The 23794-nt window shown below is 43.6% G+C and overlaps 1 protein-coding gene across 2 annotated transcripts in view; it reads left to right on the top strand.

The window, feature by feature from the left end:
* Window positions 1–4706: 4706 nt before the first annotated feature.
* Window positions 4707–23794, top strand: part of LOC123992821 (periostin-like) — a 55243-nt gene continuing 36155 nt past the window's right edge. Inside the window, exons 1-2 of one of the 2 annotated variants that reach the window (XM_046294363.1) lie at window positions 4707–4889; window positions 6053–6151. In XM_046294363.1, the coding sequence (XP_046150319.1) occupies window positions 4774–4889; window positions 6053–6151 (215 nt within the window). In that variant the 5' untranslated portion in view covers window positions 4707–4773. The remainder of the gene's footprint in view (window positions 4890–6052; window positions 6152–23794) is intronic. The other variant, XM_046294362.1, reaches the window with a different exon arrangement.

The following is a 23794-nucleotide window of genomic DNA, read 5'->3' on the forward strand; positions in this document are numbered from 1 at the left end:
TTACCCCATACCCAAGGTAAGTTGTGCCAAGAGACCACTTTTTTTGGACAAGCTATGTTTTTAAAACTGTAATGTTTACTGGAATTCTGATTATTTCCAGGGATACACAACATCCTGAAATATATGTAGATACCTTTGTTAGAAATAATACTATATTTCCCTTGATGGAGTGATACTGAATGTAACAAAATGGCTCAACTTACCCCACTCTCCCCTACAACTGAATGTTGACCTGGCTTAGCTTGTGAAATCCAATTCCTTAGCAGTTAGCTTTTGTGAGAAATTCCCCACGTTCTTACCATATGATGCTATACTCAGTACTGACATTAACACTGCACACTAACTCAGCTCCCAGCATCCCATTGTTAACCTTAAAGGGGAAACCTGAGATTGGTACATTAATAATAATAATAATAATATATGCCATTTAGCAGACGCTTTTATCCAAAGCGACTTACAGTCATTCATTTGTGCATATTTTTATAGCTCTGTTTATGAATGTAAGTATTTCTTTCTTTAGGCCCATCCCTCAGCTTTTTATTACAACAAGTAGCAGGGTTGCCACTGTTGTTTTTGGAATCACAGATTTGCCCTTTAAATTACTATACTTGGACTCTCAGCATCCCATTGTTAACCTTAATGACATAATACTGCATTCACATATGAAATCTGAAATTGTATTCTGTTATTCTGATATGCGAGTTGGTTAGATATGTATCATTTCTGAGGGAGTGCTAATGTTGCCAGTATTTTTATTGTATTTTATTTCTGGCATTCATTCAAGCTCCAGAGGGCGATACAACATGAATCAATGAACATAATGTGTTTTTAACATAAATGATTTGAAGTCAGCATCACTATCCTTTCAATAGACAGTGAGAGTTTCTCACATACATATCACCATTCCTCATTCAGCTTTTTGCACTTCCATGGATAAGATCTGCTGGAGTGTCCCATCTACTCATTAGATCTCTGTCTCCATGGTAACATGAATTGGAAGAATCCTTTTCTATTATTTGAATGCATTGAGCCTTTATTTAACTAGGCAAGTCTATAATGAAGGTACTTCACTGCTACTTCGGACTAGTTAAGGTCACACAGAGGAACCCTGTCTTGGATGATACTATTTTCCCCCGATCGTCTGACATTTTTAAAATATTTATTTTTATGATAGGATAGATATGTACAGTTTGGGAGATATACATAAAGGATTTAAGGGCACAGACAGACAGCTGAGCTGGGACTCAAACCCCCGTTGCCCTGTCGCACTATGGGCTGTGGTCAACATTTGTGCACTTTATAGGGAATAGGTTACCATTTCAGAGTCAGACATAGCCCGTCTTCCCTGCTCCTCTTCTCCCCAGTCACTCAGTGTTCCAGCAGTCTGCTGGCCTTTACAGGGAAAAGTCACACTGCATGTGTTAAATGAGTTGACCAGTCTGGGTGTAAAAACACTGTCATTACTCTCTCATCTAACAGGGACATGCTGCTCCGGGAGATTGCCTGGTAACTCTGGCTAATGGAAATACTTAATTATGGATTGTAGAGTGAATTGATTGTAGATTGTTTAATAGGATTCTAAACTGTATCAAATCACCATGGATGTGGTGGATGTTTGGCTTGACAATGACAGAGATTGGAGTCAGGAAACCCTGATTTAGCACTATGGGCTGTAAACAACTGCCTGCATTCTCCACCGTATGCATCATAAACTGTGAGTGTTAGGGTTCAGGGGACGTGTACTGTGTAGTTTCTGGTGTGTATACTGTCTACTGTGTAGTTTCCTCTGTTTGTGCAGAATCTAGTGAACAGTAGGCGTGTTCTGTTCATCTAACCAGATGGAGAGAGAGACTGCCCTCTCCGACGGTAGGGTTATCTCTATGGTCCTGCCAACCTCACATATAGCTGTCTCTCATAGTGCATGTGAGGCAACTCAAAACAATGGTTGACTTGTTAGTTGGTTTTGTTTGGTGCAGACTCAACTCTTCAAGTAGCTCTGAGAAAGAATTTGATTCGATTGCCCCATTTCCAAAGGTACAGTAAAGTTGCACAGCTCATTTTAAAAATGTCATTTCAAACACATGCAAACAATCAACAGATAATATATATAATTGATCTTGTTCCTTTCTGTTAGAAGTTAAGTGATAACAGACCCATATCACCAACAAACACTGTTATGAGGGCTCTCTTACACAAACACTGTTATGATGGCTCTATTACACAAACACTGGTATCAGGGCTCTCTTACACAAACACTGGTATCAGGGCTCTCTTACACAAACACTGTTATGAGGGCTCTCTTCCACAAACACTGTTATGAGGGCTCTCTTACACAAACACTGGTATGAGGGCTCTCTTACACAAACACTGTTATGAGGGCTCTCTTACACAAACACTTATGAGGGCTCTCTTACACAAACACTGTTATGATGGCTCTATTACACAAACACTGGTATGAGGGCTCTCTTACACAAACACTGGTATGAGGGCTCTATTACACAAACACTGGTATGAGGGCTCTCTTACACAAACACTGGTATGAGGGCTCTCTTACACAAACACTGGTATGAGGGCTCTCTTACACAAAAACTGTTATGAGGGCTCTCTTACACAAACACTGGTATGAGGGCTCTCTTACACAAACACTGGTATGAGGGCTCTCTTACACAAAAACTGTTATGAGGGCTCTCTTACACAAACACTGGTATGAGGGCTCTCTTAAACAAACACTGGTATGAGGGCTCTCTTACACAAACACTGGTTTGAGGGCTCTCTTACACAAACACTGGTATGAGGGCTCTCTTACACAAACACTGTTATGAGGGCTCTCTTACACAAACACTGGTATGAGGGCTCTCTTATACAAACACTGGTATGAGGGCTCTCTTACACAAACACTGTTATGAGGGCTCTCTTACACAAACACTGTTATGAGGGCTCTCTTACACAAACACTGTTATGAGGGCTCTCTTACACAAACACTGGTATGAGGGCTCTCTTACACAAACACTGGTTTGAGGGCTCTCTTACACAAACACTGGTATGAGGGCTCTCTTACACAAACACTGGTATGAGGGCTCTCTTACACAAACACTGGTATGAGGGCTCTCTTATACAAACACTGGTATGAGGGCTCTCTTACACAAACACTGGTATGAGGGCTCTCTTACACAAACACTGTTATGAGGGCTCTCTTACACAAACACTGGTATGAGGGCTCTCTTACACAAACACTGTTATGAGGGCTCTCTTACACAAACACTGGTATGAGGGCTCTCTTACACAAACACTGTTATGAGGGCTCTCTTACACAAACACTGGTTTTGGTATGAGGGCTCTCTTACACAAACACTGGTATGAGGGCTCTCTTACACAAAAACGTTTTTAGAAGGGTGTTATGTTTTCTGGATTTTTTTATGCCCATAATGCATCACTGGGAATTTCGCTAATTTCCTCCCACAACAATTGAGTTTGTTAAATTCTGAATTAAATTTTTTAAAGGCTCTTGGATGTATGAGACACTGGCTTGTGTTTGTGGCATTGTTTGTTCCTCTGACGTGTAGACAGACATGCTGAGCGAGGCCTCCCTCCCTAACATCTCTAGTGTATTAAAGAGTTCATATGGCTCTGGTATTTACAGCCACACTCTGAACCGCCTCTCCTCTACACACTCTTATCCTCTCCAATAGTCATAGGCTCCTCTATGTCACACTCCCCTGAGTCCCCTAGGTGGGGCTAAACACAAACTTACTTCTGACAGAATCCATTTTTCACTCCTACCTCAGTGTGAGTTTTGTTTGTGTGGTTTAATAATTAGGAGTTGATATACAGATCAGTGACTGGCACTGGAGGACTTAGCTCCTTTAAGTCCATCTGGAGTGTGTTTGTGGCTTTTTAAATCTGGAGGCCAGCTTTGTTCTGAATAAAATGACTTACAGCCTCCAGTGGTGCCTGCCTGTTCACAGAGGTGACTAATGCTGCAATATGAAACCATGTCTGTCTGGACCTTGTCTGACTAGAACAAGATAACTCTCTGTCTAGCTACTTGTTTTCAGACAGGAACGTTGGATCTATGTTCTGGCTTCTACATGCCAGTGTGGTTTCCACAGGCATGTGTTTTCCATAGCATAAGTGAATACCATATGTATGATCTTGTCTTGGTTTTTCCTTTCATTTTAAAATAATCTTAATTTAAACGTAATCTCAATTTAAAAGTAATCTCAATTTAAACGTAATCTCAATTTAAATGTAATCTTAATTTAAACGTAATCTCTATTTAAATGTAATCTCAATTTAAACGTAATCTCTATTTAAACGTAATCTCTATTTAAACGTAATCTCTATTTAAACGTAATCTTAATTTAAACGTAATCTCTATTTAAACGTAATCTCAATTTAAACGTAATCTCAATTTAAACGTAATCTCAACAGAGTCTGAAGTACAAAATCTGAAGTGAGAGCAAATTATCAGTATGAAAATGATTACTAAATAACAATCTCAAGGATGACAACACCTTCCGTTAATCCTACAACTATTTCCCTGTACAGTAGCATGTCCACCACACAGTATTAGTGTAGAGTGAGTAACATGGTTTTGGAGGGGGGCTGGGTGGTCCAGGCGTGGCTCTGACTTTGATGTGTTGCATTTCTCCCTCTTAGTTCCTCAACCAGCCAGCCTAGTGAGTCTCTCCTACTATATAAGTTACCTCTCCCCAGCCAGATCCCATTTCTCAGTGTTCCTGTGTACCTGGAGGAGCTTCCTGGGATATCATCATGAAGATCCTGTTTGCAGCTCTCCTTGCTGTGTTTGTCCTGTCTAACTTTGACATGGTGGACTCTTCTTATGATAAGATAGTCTACCACAGTAAAGTCAGAGCAAGGAAAGAGGGGTAAGTTTATTATTTTGGTTATTATTGTTATTAATATTGGTAATAGAAGTAGTTGAAGTAGCAGTATTGTTATTATTATTGCTATTATTATTTGTATTATTATTGTTGTTATTATTACTATTATTATCTGAAGGGCTTGCTCTGAAGTCACTGATTTATGCTGATCCATACACAGTCTCTACAAATGTGTCATGCAAAAGTCATTTTTAATGTAAACTTTTGCTGAGTTGAAACAATACTCTTTTTCTGCTTTTATAATAATTTACAAAGACTTTCATTCTGAATATTATTATTTCATAAATTATCAATTGATCACGCTTTAAAGTTCACTAAATGACATTTAAGAGCTAATGTCAAATCAAGTCAAACATTATTGGTCACATACACACGATTAGCAGATGTTAAGGCGAGTGTAACAAAATGATTGTGCTTCTAGTTCCGACAGTGCAGTAATATCTAACAAGTAACCTAACAAATTCACAACGACTACCTAACACACACAAATTTAAAAGGATGAATAAGAATATGTACATATAAATATATGGATGAGCGATGGCCGTGCGGCATAGGCAAGATGCAGTAGATGGTATAGAGTACAGTATATACATATGCGATGAGTAATGTAGGATATGTAGACATGATTGAAGTTGTGTTATTTAAAGTGACTAGTAATACATTTATTACATCCATTTATATATTTTTAAAGTGGCCAGAGATTTGAGTCTGTTGGCAGCAGTCACTCTATGTTAGTGATGGCTGTTTAACAGTCTGATGGCCTTGAGATAGAAGCTGTTTTTCACTCTCTCGGTCCCCGCTTTGATGCACCTGTACTGACCTCGCCTTCTGAATGGTGCGGATTAATGTAAAGAACTTGCTATGTCAGATAAATTTTTATGAAAGAAAATATTACCAAATTGACAAATTGACAAAAGTGAAATAACAAAAGTGAAATGTACTGTGAAAGTGAAATAACAAAAGTGAAATGTACTGTGAAAGTGAATTAACAAAAGTGAAATATACTGTGAAAGTGAAATAAGGATAAGAAATCGAACAGACATATACTGTAGTATTTACTACATGGTATGCTGCATGCGGAACACTTTAGCTATTCCAACTGTGTTCATTCAACATTCTGTCTCCTCCGTTTCCCTGGCGACCGTTAGACCCAACGTGTGCGCTCTGCAGCAGGTCATGGGGACCAAGAAGAAGTACTTCAGCACGTGTCGTAACTGGTATCAAGGGGCCATCTGTGGAAAGAAAGCGTAAGTGACTTTTAATTCTTTTTTAGGCTCCTCCTGGACACATTCTTTACTCTGGGTTCAAAGATGAATAATATGACACTGCTAGGTTTAGCTTCAGGGCTTTGATAGGGACCACTGTGTGGACCACAGAGGATGTGTTCCAAATGGCATCGTGTTACTTATATAGTGCACTACTTTTGACCAGAGTCCGTAGGCTTCTGGTCAAAATTAGTGCACTATACAAAGAATAGGGTGCCATTAGGGACAGACATGAACCCACGAATGATGTAGTCTCATGTACCACACAGAAATGTCCTCATGAACACTGGATGCTCCCTAGTGCCATGGAAACCACAGAACCTCAGAGCAGAGCTTAATAATAGCAATAATAATAATACTAATAACAATAATTATTAAGTGGGTGCTTATATTTGTCCTTTTTCACATATGTACAAGTAAGTGTGTATTAATACACGTGTGAATTGGATTTCATTTTGCATATCCCAACTCCCCCGTTGGTATACAGCCAGGGGTCACATTCCTTCACTTGGAAGTCAATGTAACAGATTTATGTGCCTTTCGTGAGGCTTTGAATCAGTTCCAGAGCCGAATATGGTACGGATTATACGGGTTATGTGTTATGGTACGGTTTATACGGGTTATGTGTTATGGTACGGATTATACGGGTTATGTGTTATGGTACGGGTTATACGGGGTATGTGTTATGGTACGGGTTATACGGGGTATGTGTTATGGTACGGGTTATGTGTTATGGTACAGATTATACGGGTTATGTGTTATGGTACAGATTATATGGGTTATGTGTTCTGGTACGGTTTATACGGGTTATGTGTTATGGTACGGATTATACGGGTTATGTGTTATGGTACAGATTATATGGGTTATGTGTTCTGGTACGGTTTATACGGGTTATGTGTTATGGTACGGATTATACGGGTTATGTGTTATGGTACGGTTTATACGGGTTATGTGTTATGGTACAGATTATACGGTTTATACGGGTTATGTGTTATGGTACGGGTTATACGGGGTATGTGTTATGGTACGGGTTATACGGGGTATGTGTTATGGTACGGGTTATGTGTTATGGTACAGATTATACGGGTTATGTGTTATGGTACAGATTATATGGGTTATGTGTTCTGGTACGGTTTATACGGGGTATGTGTTATGGTACGGATTATACGGGTTATGTGTTATGGTACGGGTTATACGGGGTATGTGTTATGGTACGGGTTATACGGGGTATGTGTTATGGTACGGGTTATGTGTTGTGGTACAGATTATATGGGTTATGTGTTATGGTACAGATTATATGGGTTATGTGTTCTGGTACGGTTTATACGGGTTATGTGTTATGGTACGGATTATACGGGTTATGTGTTATGGTACGGTTTATACGGGTTATGTGTTATGGTACAGATTATACGGTTTATACGGGTTATGTGTTATGGTACGGATTATACGGGGTATGTGTTATGGTACGGATTATACGGGGTATGTGTTATGGTACGGGTTATGTGTTATGGTACAGATTATACGCGTTATGTGTTATGGTACAGATTATATGGGTTATGTGTTCTGGTACGGTTTATACGGGGTATGTGTTATGGTACAGATTATACGGGTTATGTGTTATGGTACGGATTATACGGGGTATGTGTTATGGTACGGATTATACGGGGTATGTGTTATGGTACGGGTTATACGGGGTATGTGTTATGGTACGGTTTATACGGGGTATGTGTTATGGTACGGTTTATACGGGGTATGTGTTATGGTACGGGTTATACGGGGTATGTGTTATGGTACGGTTTATACGGGGTATGTGTTATGGTACGGTTTATACAGGGTATGTGTTATGGTACGGATTATACGGGGTATGTGTTATGGTACGGATTATACGGGGTATGTGTTATGGTACGGGTTATACGGGGTATGTGTTATGGTACGGTTTATACGGGGTATGTGTTATGGTACGGTTTATACGTGGTATGTGTTATGGTACGGGTTAAACGTGGCACAGTGGTATAAGGCACTGCATCTCAGTGCATGAGGTGTCACTATAGTCCCTGGTTCGAATCCAGGCTGTATCACATTCGGCTGTGATTGTTAGTCCCATAGGGCAGCGCACAATTGGCCCAGCGTTGTCCGGGTTTGGCCGGGGTAGGCCGTCATTGTCAATAAGAATTGACTTGCATAGTTAAAAATATATTTGTAAAAATAACTGGGTATGTGTTATGTCACGGGTTATACAGGGTATGTGATATGGTACGGGGTATGTGTTATGGTACAGGTTATACGGGGTACGTGTTAAACGGGTATGTGTGTAGATTTACGATCACCCTTTAAAACCAGTCAGGAATTTTGAGGGTATGTCCCAAATGGCACCCTATTCCCTATATAGTGCACTACATTTGACCAGAACCAAAAGTAGTACACAATATAGGGAATAGGGTGCCATTTGGAAAGAAGCAGGGAGTTTTAGGGAAGATAACAAAGGTCTGTGTTATCTTTGACTTATTTTGTCACCAACATCAGAGGATGTAGGAGGATGTTGAGAAACAAAGAGACCTTTAACGGAACTATGCCTGAATTTGAATTTGAGAGTGAGAGCAGTTAAGAAGGATAGGTTAAATTAACATAAAAATGAACAGCACTCAAGATTAATCTAGGAGGATGACGGACCATCAAATACCCTCTCTTCATCCAGTGTATGTTGGGAAACAAAGACTAGTCTGAAGCAGAGGAGTTCAGAGGATTTTTATGCCCAAGCAAGCCTTCAACTCTCAATGCACAACCACATGCATTATAAAGGTCCTAGTTACTATGGTTATGATGGTTATTATGGTATGGTGAGCGTGGACGCCGTAGGGGCGCCACTGTGGTTCACTGCTGGATCCTGGCTCTGATAGGGCAGTAATGTGTCAGCCATATTTACTGGTTGGAGGTTGAAACATTGGAAACTCTGTGAGTACAGACAGAGAGGACAGTGCCCACATAGTACAGAGAGGTTTCCCACATAGTGCTGCTCACATAGTGCTGCTGCTCACATAGTGCTGCTCACATAGCACTGCTGCTGCTCACATAGTGCTGCTCACATCGTGCTGCTGCTCACATAGTGCTGCTACTCACATAGTGCTGCTGCTCACGTAGTGCTGCTCACATAGTGCTGACCACATAGTGCTGCTGCTCACATAGTGCTGCTGCTGCTCACATAGTGCTGCTGCTGCTCACATAGTGCTGCTGTCCACATAGTGCTGCTGCCCACATAGTGCTGCTGCCCACATAGTGCTGCTCACATAGTGCTGCTCACATAGTGCTGCTAATCACATAGTGCTGCTGTCCACATAGTGCTGCTGCTCACATAGTGCTGCTGCTGCTCACATAGTGCTGCTGCTGCTCACATAGTGCTGCTGTCCACATAGTGCTGCTGCTCACATAGTGCTGCTGCCCACATAGTGCTGCTCACATAGTGCTGCTGCTCATATAGTGCTGCTACTCACATAGTGCTGCTGCTCACGTAGTGCTGCTCACATAGTGCTGCTACTCACATAGTCCTGCTGCTCACGTAGTGCTGCTCACATAGTGCTGCCCACATAGTGCTGCTGCTCACATAGTGCTGCTGCCCACATAGTGCTGCTGCCCACATAGTGCTACTCACATAGTGCTGCTGCTCACATAGTGCTGCTGCTGCTCACATAGTGCTGCTGCTCACATAGTGCTGCTCACATAGTGCTGCTGCTCACATAGTGCTGCTGCTCACATAGTGCTGCTCACATAGTGCTGCTGCTCACATAGTGCTGCTCACATAGTGCTGCTGCTTTAATAGTGCTGCTGCTCTAATAGTGCTGCTGCTAATCACATAGTGCTGCTGTCCACATAGTGCTGCTCACATAGTGCTGCTGCTGCTCACATAGTGCTGCTGCTTTAATAGTGCTGCTGCTCTAATAGTGCTGCTGCTAATCACATAGTGCTGCTGTCCACATAGTGCTGCTGCTCACATAGTGCTGCTGCCCACATAGTGCTGCTGCCCACATAGTGCTGCTCACGTAGTGCTGCTCACATAGTGCTGCCCACATAGTGCTGCTGCTCACATAGTGCTGCTGCCCACATAGTGCTGCTGCCCACATAGTGCTACTCACATAGTGCTGCTGCTCACATAGTGCTGCTGCTGCTCACATAGTGCTGCTGCTCACATAGTGCTGCTCACATAGTGCTGCTGCTCACATAGTGCTGCTGCTCACATAGTGCTGCTCACACAGTGCTGCTGCTCACATAGTGCTGCTCACATAGTGCTGCTGCTTTAATAGTGCTGCTGCTCTAATAGTGCTGCTGCTAATCACATAGTGCTGCTGTCCACATAGTGCTGCTGCTCACATAGTGCTGCTGCTGCTCACATAGTGCTGCTGCTTTAATAGTGCTGCTGCTCTAATAGTGCTGCTGCTAATCACATAGTGCTGCTGTCCACATAGTGCTGCTGCTCACATAGTGCTGCTGCCCACATAGTGCTGCTGCCCACATAGTGCTGCTGCTCACATAGTGCTGCTGCCCACATAGTGCTGCTGCCCACATAGTGCTGCTCACATAGTGCTGCTGCTCATATAGTGCTGCTGCTAATCACATAGTGCTGCTGTCCACATAGTGCTGCTGCTCACATAGTGCTGCTGCTGCTCACATAGTGCTGCTGCTGCTCACATAGTGCTGCTGTCCACATAGTGCTGCTGCTCACATAGTGCTGCTGCCCACATAGTGCTGCTCACATAGTGCTGCTGCTCATATAGTGCTGCTACTCACATAGTGCTGCTGCTCACGTAGTGCTGCTCACATAGTGCTGCTACTCACATAGTCCTGCTGCTCACGTAGTGCTGCTCACATAGTGCTGCCCACATAGTGCTGCTCACGTAGTGCTGCTGCTCACATAGTGCTGCTGCTCACATAGTGCTGCTGCCCACATAGTGCTGCTGCCCACATAGTGCTACTCACATAGTGCTGCTGCTCACATAGTGCTGCTGCTGCTCACATAGTGCTGCTGTCCACATAGTGCTGCTGCTCACATAGTGCTGCTGTCCACATAGTGCTGCTGCTCACATAGTGCTGCTGCTCACATAGTGCTGCTGCTCACATAGTGCTACTGCTCACATAGTGCTGCTGCTCACGTAGTGCTGCTGTCCACATAGTGCTGCTGCTCTCATAGTGCTGCTGTCCACATAGTGCTGCTGCTCACATAGTGCTGCTGCTGCTCTCATAGTGCTGCTGTCCACATAGTGCTGCTGTCCACATAGTGCTGCTGCTCACATAGTGCTGCTGCTGCTCACATAGTGCTGCTGCCCACATAGTGCTGCCCACATAGTGCTGCTCACGTAGTGCTGCTGCTCACGTAGTGCTGCTCACATAGTGCTGCCCATATAGTGCTGCTCATATAGTGCTGCTGCTCACATAGTGCTGCTGTTCTATGCTCCTGGATCCTGAGTAGTGTTCTATGCTCCTGGATCCTGAGTAGTGTTCTATGCTCCTGGATCCTGAGTTGTGTTCTATGCTCCTGGATCCTGAGTAGTGTTCTATGCTCCTGGATCCTGAGTTGTGTTCTATGCTCCTGGATCCTGAGTAGTGTTCTATGCTCCTGGATCCTGAGTAGTGTTCTATGCTCCTGGATCCTGAGTAGTGTTCTATGCTCCTGGATCCTGAGTAGTGTTCTATGCTCCTGGATCCTGAGTAGTGTTCTATGCTCCTGGATCCTGAGTAGTGTTCTATGCTCCTGGATCCTGAGTAGTGTTCTATGCTCCTGGATCCTGAGTAGTGTTCTATGCTCCTGGATCCTGAGTAGTGTTCTATGCTCCTGGATCCTGAGTAGTGTTCTATGCTCCTGGATCCTGAGTAGTGTTCTATGCTCCTGGATCCTGAGTAGTGTTCTATGCTCCTGGATCCTGAGTAGTGTTCTATGCTCCTGAATCCTGAGTAGTGTTCTATGCTCCTGGATCCTGAGTAGTGTTCTATGCTCATGGATCCTGAGTTGTGTTCTATGCTCCTGGATCCTGAGTAGTGTTCTGGATCCTGGACTTCCTGGATCCTGAGTAGTGTTCTATGCTCCTGGATCCTGAGTAGTGTTCTATGGACTTCCTGGATCCTGAGTAGTGTTCTATGCTCCTGGATCCTGAGTAGTGTTCTATGCTCCTGAATCCTGAGTAGTGTTCTATGCTCCTGGATCCTGAGTAGTGTTCTATGCTCATGGATCCTGAGTTGTGTTCTATGCTCCTGGATCCTGAGTAGTGTTCTATGGACTTCCTGGATCCTGAGTAGTGTTCTATGCTCCTGGATCCTGAGTAGTGTTCTATGGACTTCCTGGATCCTGAGTAGTGTTCTATGCTCCTGGATCCTGAGTAGTGTTCTATGCTCCTGGATCCTGAGTAGTGTTCTATGCTCATGGATCCTGAGTTGTGTTCTATGCTCCTGGATCCTGAGTAGTGTTCTATGGACTTCCTGGATCCTGAGTAGTGTTCTATGCTCCTGGATCCTGAGTAGTGTTCTATGGACTTCCTGGATCCTGAGTAGTGTTCTATGCTCCTGGATCCTGAGTTGTGTTCTATGCTCCTGGATCCTGAGTAGTGTTCTATGCTCTTGGATCATGAGTAGTGTTCTATGCTCCAGACTTCTGAGTCTGTTGGAGACAATCAGCTTGAGCTGGACCAGGGTTGTCCAACCCTGGTCCAGCGACTGTCAAGCCAACACCTTAAGTGTTACACTAACAGGTCCAAACATCGTGGTGGAATGGTTAATGTTTTTTGGATTCCATGGTTGGTTCCATTGACTGTCCCCTTAAACTGCTCCATAATTGACCCATTTTAAGCTGTAATTTCTGAGTCTGTTGGAGAGGATCAGCTCGAGCAAATTGAGGTGTTGAATCACTGATCTAAAAATAGTATTGCCTGTCAAATAACAGACTTTGTGCAATTAAGATTCGTAGAGCTACGCTTCCCTGGCTTAGGCGATCCCCCCACCAAACACTCACGCACAATCAGACATTTATTGAGTAATTGATTGATTGGAGACAGCTTGTTTCAATTAAATAACATGTCCTAACATTTTCTATCTGCAGCAAACCTAATGGATAATGCTGGATAGATAACACCCAGAAAAAAACTACCAAAACAACTGGCCCTGCTCATTAGTAATGATATGTGTTTTGGAAACAGAACAGTTTTCTCCTGTGACCACATGCCAGTACTACAGTAGTATTGGTTTGGCTGGCTGACATACAGAGATCTCCAGCATAAAGTAGAGCTGCTGACCAGACAGAGGGAAATTTCCAACCCCGAGGCCAGGCCAGAGGGAGTCTTGGTTCTCCTGTATGTGCGTGGGAGAGTGGAGATGGTTTTGCTGACTGTGCCTCATCAGGGCATGTGTGATCTCATGCCTGGCTCGTCTCCCCACTCCTCTTCTTCTCTGTGTTTCCAGGGGCTAAGTTCAAAAGAAGACAACTATGGCAGCCATGAGCCATGCTCTCTTCTCTCCCATCTGCATCCCTATTGGCACCTGAGTCCCTCAAACTCAACTCTGGGCCTCAAAGCCAGTTACTCTGCGTTTTTTCATAGTTGCCCTCTAATCAGGAAGTGATTTAGAGTTGGGACACCAGGTGGATGCAATTAATAATCAGGGTAAGAGTTGAATACCTCTGTTCTATATAGTGCAATACTTTTGACCAGAGCCCTATGGGCCCCTATGGGCCCTGGTCAAAATGGTGCATTATATAGAAAATAGGGTGCCATTTGGGATGTAGCCCTTCTCATTGTACAGCAGGCCTTGATCTGCTCTGTTTCTGTCAGCTCTGTGTGTGTGCGTTTGCATGCATGTGTATCTGAGGGATGAGCCGTGGATGACAGCCCTGAACACCCAACCACACTGTAGCCTCATCGTCTGTCTCTCTGAAGGAAACAAGCCACTGTAAACCTCACTCCATCCTGCCCTCGACCCCTCTCTCTCCAGTCAAACTCTGTTGATTTAGACAATACTGTCTTGTCCTAGTATGGACCCAGCTACCACTGGAACATGGAGAACATGTGGAAATGTTTTTCTGGTTTGCAGACGTCCCAGGGGGGACCACTGATGAAGAAGCACAGCTGGACTTAAGTTCCAAGCCACCACAGACTGAACAACCAGCAACCATTACTCATAAACCATTACTCTGAAGAAAAGAAACTAAATCCCCTTCCATCATCCAGACATGTGTTAGTGAGTTACCTAGGTTCAGCATCATGCAGGGTGAGCTCACTGGGCACAAAGGTCAATTCAACGTCAAATTTTGTTAAAATAACTTGATTCAATGTTGATTCAACCGGTGTGTGACCAGTGGAAGGGTTCAGAAAGCATAAAGCTTTCTTCAGAGAAGTGGGTTTCACCACGCTAGACATTTCAGTTTCACAACCACGTAAGGTCTGGTCCATATTGAACTGGACATGTGTCTCCTACTCTAGCCTACTTAATATATTCATCTATCGTTATTATTTGTATATTCAGCATTTGCTGATTTGTTGTCGTGGTTTGGAATTTCTACAGCCGAAAACAGTGGAATAGTTTGCTGTCCAGGAGTGTATTTGTACATCAAGCTGCCTCACGTTTGTCTCTAGCTCAGAAAAGGCTTACTTACATTTTACATTTTAGTCATTTCTTCTTATTAAACAGTAGAATACACCCTGGGGTATTTACTGGCATATCATAAAGCAAGGTCTGTGAGTTCCCCTCTCTCAACAGTAACTCTGGCTCTGCACAAATTGAAGCATCATTGTTCTGCTTTAACAAGTCATGTCATGGTTCATGAGGTGTGGGATTATGAAATTGTCTAGCTAGCCTGCGTCCCAAATAGCACCCTTTTGCCTTTATAGTGCACTACTTTGATCAATGCCCATAGGGTTCTGGTCATAAGTAGTGCAATATATAAAGAGTAGGGTGCAATTCAGGAGTCAGATAGTGTCATTCTATGGTTTTTGTCTATTAAACCCAACAGAGCTGGAAGGGCTCTGCTTATAATTAATTAATTAAACTCTGATGACAACTTTGTGCCCATGTGTTAGTGTTTACAGTTTAAATACCTATGTACCGCTAAAAACAGAGATGAAGAGTAGTGGCGCGGTTTCTCTGAGTGGATAAATCAGACTTTTACTGTACGCTCAAAAACGTGCACACACAGACTCTCACACACACACACACACACACACACACACACACACACACACACACACACACACACACACACACACACACACACACACACACACACACACACACACACACACACACACACACACACACACACACACACACACACACACACACACACACACACACACACACTCAGAGAAGTCCCTTTATAACAGCTGCAGGTTGGATTTCCCCGTCTTTATATCTTATAATTCTTTGTAGTAATTTATAGCTATGGTGTCCTGTCCTGTTCCCATTCAATTAGATTAAACAGGACTTCACGTCGCATGTTGATACAAGTCACAAAACATCTAACCTTGTCCCCAGGCTCAATTGTTAGAGAGACGGCTGGCTGGGTGGACGAGATATAGGGTGCCAAATGGGACACAACCCAAGTCTGAAAGCATCCGTCTTTGATACAGGGAGAGAAAAGGGTTTTGTAATGTTACACGTAATGTTGCCATAATGTTTGAGTGTCCAGTTTTCCATTAGTTAGGGGAACACTGGGGGCGGCAGGGTAACCTAGTGGTTAGTGTTGGACAAGTAACCGGAAGGTTGCAAGTTCAAACCCCCGAGCTGACAAGGTACAAATCTGTTGTTCTGCCCCTGAACAGGCAGTTAACCCACTGTTCCTAGGCTGTCATTGAAAATACGAATTTGTTCTTAACTGACTTGTCTAGTTAAATAAAGGTACAATTAAAAAAAATCTATGTTAGCAAAAACCTTCTGAGAACATGTTTTGGCATTAGTTAGGAGACAGAAAATGCCCATAACGTGGTTACCATGTTCTCAGAATGCACAATATTAATGTTCTAAACACGAGTCATTGGATGTGGCAAGAACATTCATGTGTCCAGTTTTTTTAGGGTTCGGAGAATGTTCCATCAACGTCCTACCAAACATACACAGAGCATGGTTGCCATGTGCTCAGAATATAGGATATTCATGTTCTAGACACGTTTTATGGGAACGTTGCAAGAACATTCACGTGTCTATATTTCTGTGATTTATGAAAATATTCCTTCAACGTCCCCCGAGACGTCCCCCCAAACATACCAAGTTCGGCATGTGGAATTCTAATCATCCTATTTAATCTGCACTCGAAGAAAAAATATGCTATCTAGAACCTAAAAGGGTTCTTTGACTGTTCCCATGGGAGAACCCTTTTGAAGAACACATTTTGGATCCATGTAGAACCCTTTCCACAGAGGGTTCTACGTGGAACCCAAAAGCGTTCTACCTGGAACCAAAAGGGTTTTCCTATGGGGACAGCCGAAGAACCCTTTTGGAACCATGCCCACAAGCCCCACAAGACTCATCTGAAGGTCCCCAGTACAAGTTTGAATGGATGGATGGAAGTACACTGAACAAAAATATAAACACAACATGTAAAGTGTTGGTTTCATGAAATGAAATAAAATATCCCAGAAATGTTCCAAATGCACAAAAAATGAATTTTTCTCAAATGTTGTGCCCAAATTTGTCTAGAGATCTGTTAATGAGAATTTCTCCTTTGCCAAGAAAATCCAATCACCTGACAGGTGTGGCATACAGTTGAAGTCGGAAGTTTACATACACTTTGGTAGGAGTCATTAAAACACGTTTTTCAACCACTCTACAAATGTCTTGTTAACAAACTATAGTTTTGGCAAGTTGGTTAGGACATCTACTTTGTGCATGACACAAGTTATTTTTCCAACAATTGTTTACAGACAGATTATTTCACTTACAATTCACTGTATCACAATTCCAATGGGTCAGAAGTTTACAAACACTAAATTGACTGTGCCTTTAAACAGCTTGGAACATTCCATAAAATTATGTCATGGCTTTAGAAGCTTCTGATAGGCTAATTTACATCATTTGAGTCAATTGGAGGTGTATCTGTGGATGTATTTCAAGGCCTACCTTCAAACTCAGTGCCTCTTTGCTTGACATCATGGGAAAATCAAAGGAAATCAACCAAGACCTCTAAAAAAATTGTAGACCTCCACAAGTCTGGTTCATCCTTGGGAGCAATTTCCAGACGCCTGAACGTACCACGTTCATCTGTACAAACAATAGTATGCAAGTATAAACACCATTGGACCACGCAGCCGTCATACCTCTCTCAGGAAGGAGACGCATTCTGTCTCCTAGAGATGAATGTACTTTGGTGAGAAAAATGCAAATCTATCCCAGAACAACATCAAAGGACCTTGTGAAGATTCTGGAGGAAACAGGTACAAAAGTATCTATATCCACAGTAAAACTAATCCTATAGACATAACCTGAAAGGCCGCTCAGCAAGGAAGAAGCCACTGATCAAAACCGCCATAAAAAAGCCCCACTACGGTTTGCAACTGCACATGGGGACAAAGATCATACTTTTTGGAGAAATGTTCTCTGGTCTGATGAAAAAAAAGAGAACTGCTTGGCCATAATGACCATTGTTATGTTTGGAGGAAAAAGGTGTAGGCTTGCAAGCCAAAGAACACCATCCCAACCGTGAAGCACGGGGGTGTCAGCATCATGTTGTGGGTTACTTTGCTGCATGAGGGACTGGGGCACTTCACAAAATAGATGGCATCATGAGGATGGTTGATTATTTGGATATATTGAAGCAACATCTCAAGACATCAGTCAGGAAGTTAAAGCTTGGTCACAAATGGATCTTCCCAATGGACAATGACCCCAAGCATACTTTCAAAGTGGCAAAAAGGACAACAAAGTCAAGGTATGTATGAGTGGCCATCACAAAGCCCTGACCTCAATCACATAGAACACTTGTGGGCAGAACTGAAAAAGCGTGCACAAACAAGGAGGCCTACAAACCTGACACAGTTACACCAGCTCACCCAACTTATTGTGGGAAGCTTGTGGAAGGCTATGCGAAATGTTTGACCCAAGTTAAACAATTTAAAGGCAATGCTACCAAATACTAATTGAGTGCATGTAAACTTCTGACCCACTGGGAATGTGATGAAAGAAATAAAAGCTTAAATAAATCATTCTCTCTACGATTATTCTGACATTTCACATTCTTAAAATAAAATGGCGATCCTAACTGACCTAAGACAGGGAATTTTTAAATGTCAGGAATTATGAAAAACTGAGTTTAAATGTACTTGGCTAAGGTGTATGTAAACTTCCGACTTCAACTGTATCAAGAAGCTGATCATTACACAGGTGCACCTTGTGCGGGGGACAATAAAAGGCCCCTCTAAAATCTGCAGATTTGTCACACAACATAATGCCACACATGTTTCAAGTTTTGATAGAGCGTGTAATTGGCATGCTGACTGCAGGAATGTCCACCATAGCTGTTGCTGTTAATGTTAATTTCTCTAACAAAAGCCACCTCCAACTTTGTTTTCAAGAATTTGGCAGTGCATTCAACCGGCCTCACATCTGCTGACCACGTGTGGTGTCGTGTGGGCTAGTGGTTTGCTGATGTCAATGTTGTGAACCGAGTGTCCAATTGTGGAGGTGGGATTATGGTATGGGCAGACATAAACTATGGAAAACGAATACAATTGCATTTTTTAAATTATTTTTTAAATTTGACCCCTTTTTCTCCCCAATTTCGTGGTATCCAATTGTTTAGTAGCTACTATCTTGTCACATCGCTACAACTCCCGTACGGGCTCGGGAGAGACGAAGGTTGAAAGTCATGCGTCCTCCGATACACAACCCAATCTGCTTGCTTGCTAATTCGGGCCTGCTAACTGCTAGCTTGTTTAGCCCCAGCCTACTAACTGTTAGCTTGTTAGCACAGGCCTGCTAACTGTCTGAATCGCCGCATCCCCAGCCAGCCCATCCACTCACTGGACCCATATTTACTTTCAATCTCTTTTAGATTTTTAATTCGATTATACCTTCCGGTAACCTGCCTCACCCAATGTGATACGGAATCGCTATAATTTTTTATTTTTAGAACACATTCAAGAACCTCAAGAAGCTAACCAGCTAACTAGCTACAAGCTATTTAGTCATTGTTAGCCACTGGTAGCGGCTTTTACCTTCAGCACAGCCAGCCAGTTTTTTTTAGCCTGGATAATACTCGCCAGTCTAGCTTTCCTGTCCCATCCACCGCTGCCCCCTAGATACTGTGATCACTTGGCTATATAGCTGATGCCTGCTGGACTGTCCATTAATCACGGTACTCCATTCTGTTTGTTTATGTTTTATCTGTCGGCCCCAGCCGCACTCAGGCTCTGTGTGTAGTTAATCAGACTCTCTCTGTCTAGTCAACACCATTTTACCTGCTGTTGTTGTGCTAGCTGATTAGCTGTTGTTGTCTCACCTACTGGTTTAGTTACCTCTCCCAATCAACACCTGTGATTACTGTATGCCTCGCTGTATGTCTCTCTCAAATGTCAATATGCCTTGTATACTGTTGTTCAGGTTAGTTATCATTGTTTTAGTTTACAATGGAGCCCCTAGTTCCACTCTTCATACCCCTGATACCTCCTTTGTCCCACCTCCCACACATGCGGTGACCTCACCCATTACAACCAGCATGTCCAGAGATACAACCTCTCTTATCATCACCCAGTGCCTGGGCTTACCTCCGCTGTACCCGCACCCCACCATACCCCTGTCTGCGCATTATGCCCTGAATATATTCTACCATGCCCAGAAATCTGCTCCTTTTATTCTTTGTCCCCAACGCTCTAGGCGACCAGTTTTGATAGCCTTTAGCCGCACCCTCATACTACTCCTCCTCTGTTCCGCGGGTGATGTGGAGGTAAACCCAGGCCCTGCATGTCCCCAGGCACCCTCATTTGTTGACTTCTGTGATCGAAAAAGCCTTGGTTTCATTCATGTCAACATCAGAAGCCTCCCTAAGTTTGTTTTACTCACTGCTTTAGCACACTCTGCTAACCCTGGTGTCCTTGCCATGTCTGAATCCTGGCTCAGGAAGGCCACCAAATTCTGAGATTTCCTTACCCAACTATAACATTTTCCGTCAAGATAGAACTACCAAAGGGGGAGGAGTTGCAGTCTACTGCAGAGATAGCCTGAAACGTAATGTCATACTTTCCAGGTCCATACCCAAACAGTTCGAACTACTAATAAAAAAAATTACTCTCTCCAGAAATAAGTCTCTCACTGTTGCCGCCTGCTACCGACCCCCCTCAGCTCCCAGCTGTGCCCTGGACACCATTTGTGAATTGATTGCCCCCATCTAGCTTCAGAGTTTGTTCTGTTAGGTGACCTTAACTGGGATATGCTTAACACCCCGGCAGTCCTACAATCTAAGCTAGATGCCCTCAATCTCACACAAATCATCAAGGAACTCACCAGGTACAACCCTAAATCTGTAAACAAGGGCACCCTCATAGACGTCATCCTGACCAACTGGCCCTCCAAATACACCTCCGCAGTCAAACGACCACCCCTCATCACTGTCAAATGCTCCCTAAAACACTTCTGTGAGCAGGCCTTTCTAATCGACCTGGCCCCGGTATCCTGGAAGGACATTGACCTCATCCCGTCAGTTGAGGATGCCTGGTCATTCTTTAAAAGTAACTTCCTCACCATTTTAGATAAGCATGCTCCGTTCATAAAAATGCAGAACTAAGAACAGATATAGCCCTTGGTTCCCTCCAGACCTGACTACCCTCGACCAGCACAAAAACATCCTGTGGCGGACTGCAATAGCATCGAATAGTCCCGCACGATATGCAACTGTTCAGGGAAGTCAGGAACCAATACACACAGTCAGCCAGGAAAGCAAAGGCAACTTGCCCAAGCCTCTCCAGGTTCTCCTTTACCCAAATCCAGATAGCTGATGTTCTGAAAGAGCTGCAAAACCTGGACCCATACAAATCAGCTGGTCTTGACCCTCTATGGACCCTCTATTTGTGAAACTATCCGCCGCCATTGTCGCAACCCCTATTACCAGCCTGTTCAACCTCTCTTTCATATCGTCTGAGATCCCCAAGGATTGGAAAGCTGCCGCAGTCATCCCCCTCTTCAAAGGGGGAGACACCCTGGACCCAAACTGTTACAGACCTATATCCATCCAGCCCTGCCTATCTAAGGTCTTCAAAAGCGAAGTCAACAAACAGGTCACTGACCATCTCGAATCCAACCGTACCTTCTCCGCTGTGCAATCTGGTTTCCGAGCCGGTCACGGGTGCACCTCAGCCATGCTCAAGGTACTAAACGATATCATAACCGCCATCGATAAAAGACAGTACTGTGCAGCCATCTTCATCGACCTTGCCAAGGCTTTCGACTCTGTCAATCACCATATTCTTATCGGCAGACTCAGTAGCCTCGGTTTTTCTGATGAACTCTGATAGAGTTCAGTGTGTCAAATCGGAGGGCATGCTGTCCGGTCCTCTGGCAGTCTCTATGGGGGTGCCACAGGGTTCAATTCTCGGGCCGACTCTTTTCTCTGTATATATCAATGATGTTGCTCTTGCTGCGGGCGATTCCCTGATCCACCTCTACGCAGACGACACCATTCTGTATACTTCCGGCCCGTCCTTGGACACTGTGCTATTTAACCTCCAAACGAGCTTCAATGCCATACAACACTCCTTCCGTGGCCTCCAACTGCTCTTAAACGCTAGTAAAACCAAATGCATGCTTTTTAACCGTTCGCTGCCTGCACCCGCACGCCTGACTAGCATCACCACCCTGGATGGTTCCGACCTACAATATGTGGACATCTATAAGTACCTAGGTGTCTGGCTAGACTGTAAACTCTCCTTCCAGACTCATATCAAACATCTCCAATCTAAAATCAAATCTAGAGTCGGCTTTCTATTCCGCAACAAAGCCTCCTTCACTCACGCCGCCAAACTTACCCCAGTAAAACTAAGTATCCTACCGATCCTCGACTTCGGCGATGTCATCTACAAAATGGCTTCCAATACTCTACTCAGCAAACTGGATGCAGTTTATCACAGTGCCATCCGTTTTGTTACTAAAGCACCTTATACCACCCACCACTGCGACCTGTATGCTCTAGTTGCCTGGCCCTCGCAACATATTCTCCGCCAGACCCACTGGTTCCAGGTCATCTACAAGTCCATGCTAGGTAAAGCTCCGCCTTATCTCAGTTCACTGGTCACAATGGCAACACCCACCCGTAGCACGCGCTCCAGCAGGTGTATCTCACTGATCATCCCTAAAGCCAACACCTCATTTGGCCGCCTTTCATTCCAGTTCTCTGCTGCCTGTGACTGGAACGAATTGCAAAAATCGCTGAAGTTGGAGACTTTTATCTCCCTCACCAACTTCAATCACCTGCTATCTGAGCAGCTAACCGATCGCTGCAGCTGTACATAGTCTATCGGTAAATAGCCCACCCAATTTTACCTACCTCATCCCCATACTGTTTGTATTTATTTACTTTTCTGCTCTTTTGCACACCAATATCTCTACCTGTACATGACCATCTGATAATTTATCACTCCAGTGTTAATCAGCAAAATTTTTATTTTTTTGTAATTGCCTTTTGCACACAATGTATATAGACTCTCTTTTCTTTTTGTTCTACTGTGTTATTGACTTGTTAATTGTTTACTCCATGTGTAACTCTGTGTGTTGTTCTCTGTTCACACTGCTATGCTTTATCTTGGCCAAGTCGCAGTTGCAAATGAGAACTTGTTCTCAACTAGCCTACCTTGTTAAATAAAGGTGAAAAAAATAAATAAAAATAAAACCAAGCCGCACTGCTTCTTAACACAGTACACATCCAACCCAGAAGCCAGCTGCACCAATGTGTCGGAGGAAACACCGTGCACCTGGCAACCTTGGTTAGTGCACACTGCGCCCGGCCCCCCACAGGAGTCGCTGGTGCGCGATGAGACAAGGATATCCCTACCGGCCAAACCCTCCCTAACCCGGACAACGCTAGGCCAATTGTACATCACACCACGGACATCCCTGTCGCAGCCGGTTACGACAGAGGCTGGGCACGAACCCAGAGTCTCTGGTGGCACAGCGCCCTTAACCACTGCGCCACCAGGGAGGCTACAATTGCATTTTATTGATGGAAATTTAAATGCACAGAGATACGGTGACCAGATCCTAAGGCCCTTTGTCGTGCCATCCATCACCTCATGTTTCAGCATGATAATGCACGGCCCCATGTCGCAAGGATTGGACGCAATTCCTGGAAGCCGAAAATGTCCCAGTTTTTCCATGGCCTGCATTCTCACCAGACATGTCACCCATTGAGCATGTTTGGGATGCTCTGATCCACGCCCATACTTTTTTTAAGGTATCTGTGACCAACAGATGCATATCTGCATTCCCATGTGAAATCCATAGATTGGGGCCTAATTTATTTCAGTTGACTGATTTCGTTATATGAACTGTAACTCAGTAAAGATTTTGAAATTGGTGCATGTTGCATTTATATTATTGTTCAATATATATATATGGAGATAGTTTAGTGCCTAAAATAAGGGGTTAAATACATGTTGATTTAAAAAAAATAGTTTC

The sequence above is a fragment of the Oncorhynchus gorbuscha genome, linkage group LG13 (assembly GCF_021184085.1).
Source record: "Oncorhynchus gorbuscha isolate QuinsamMale2020 ecotype Even-year linkage group LG13, OgorEven_v1.0, whole genome shotgun sequence".
NCBI lineage: Eukaryota > Metazoa > Chordata > Actinopteri > Salmoniformes > Salmonidae > Oncorhynchus > Oncorhynchus gorbuscha.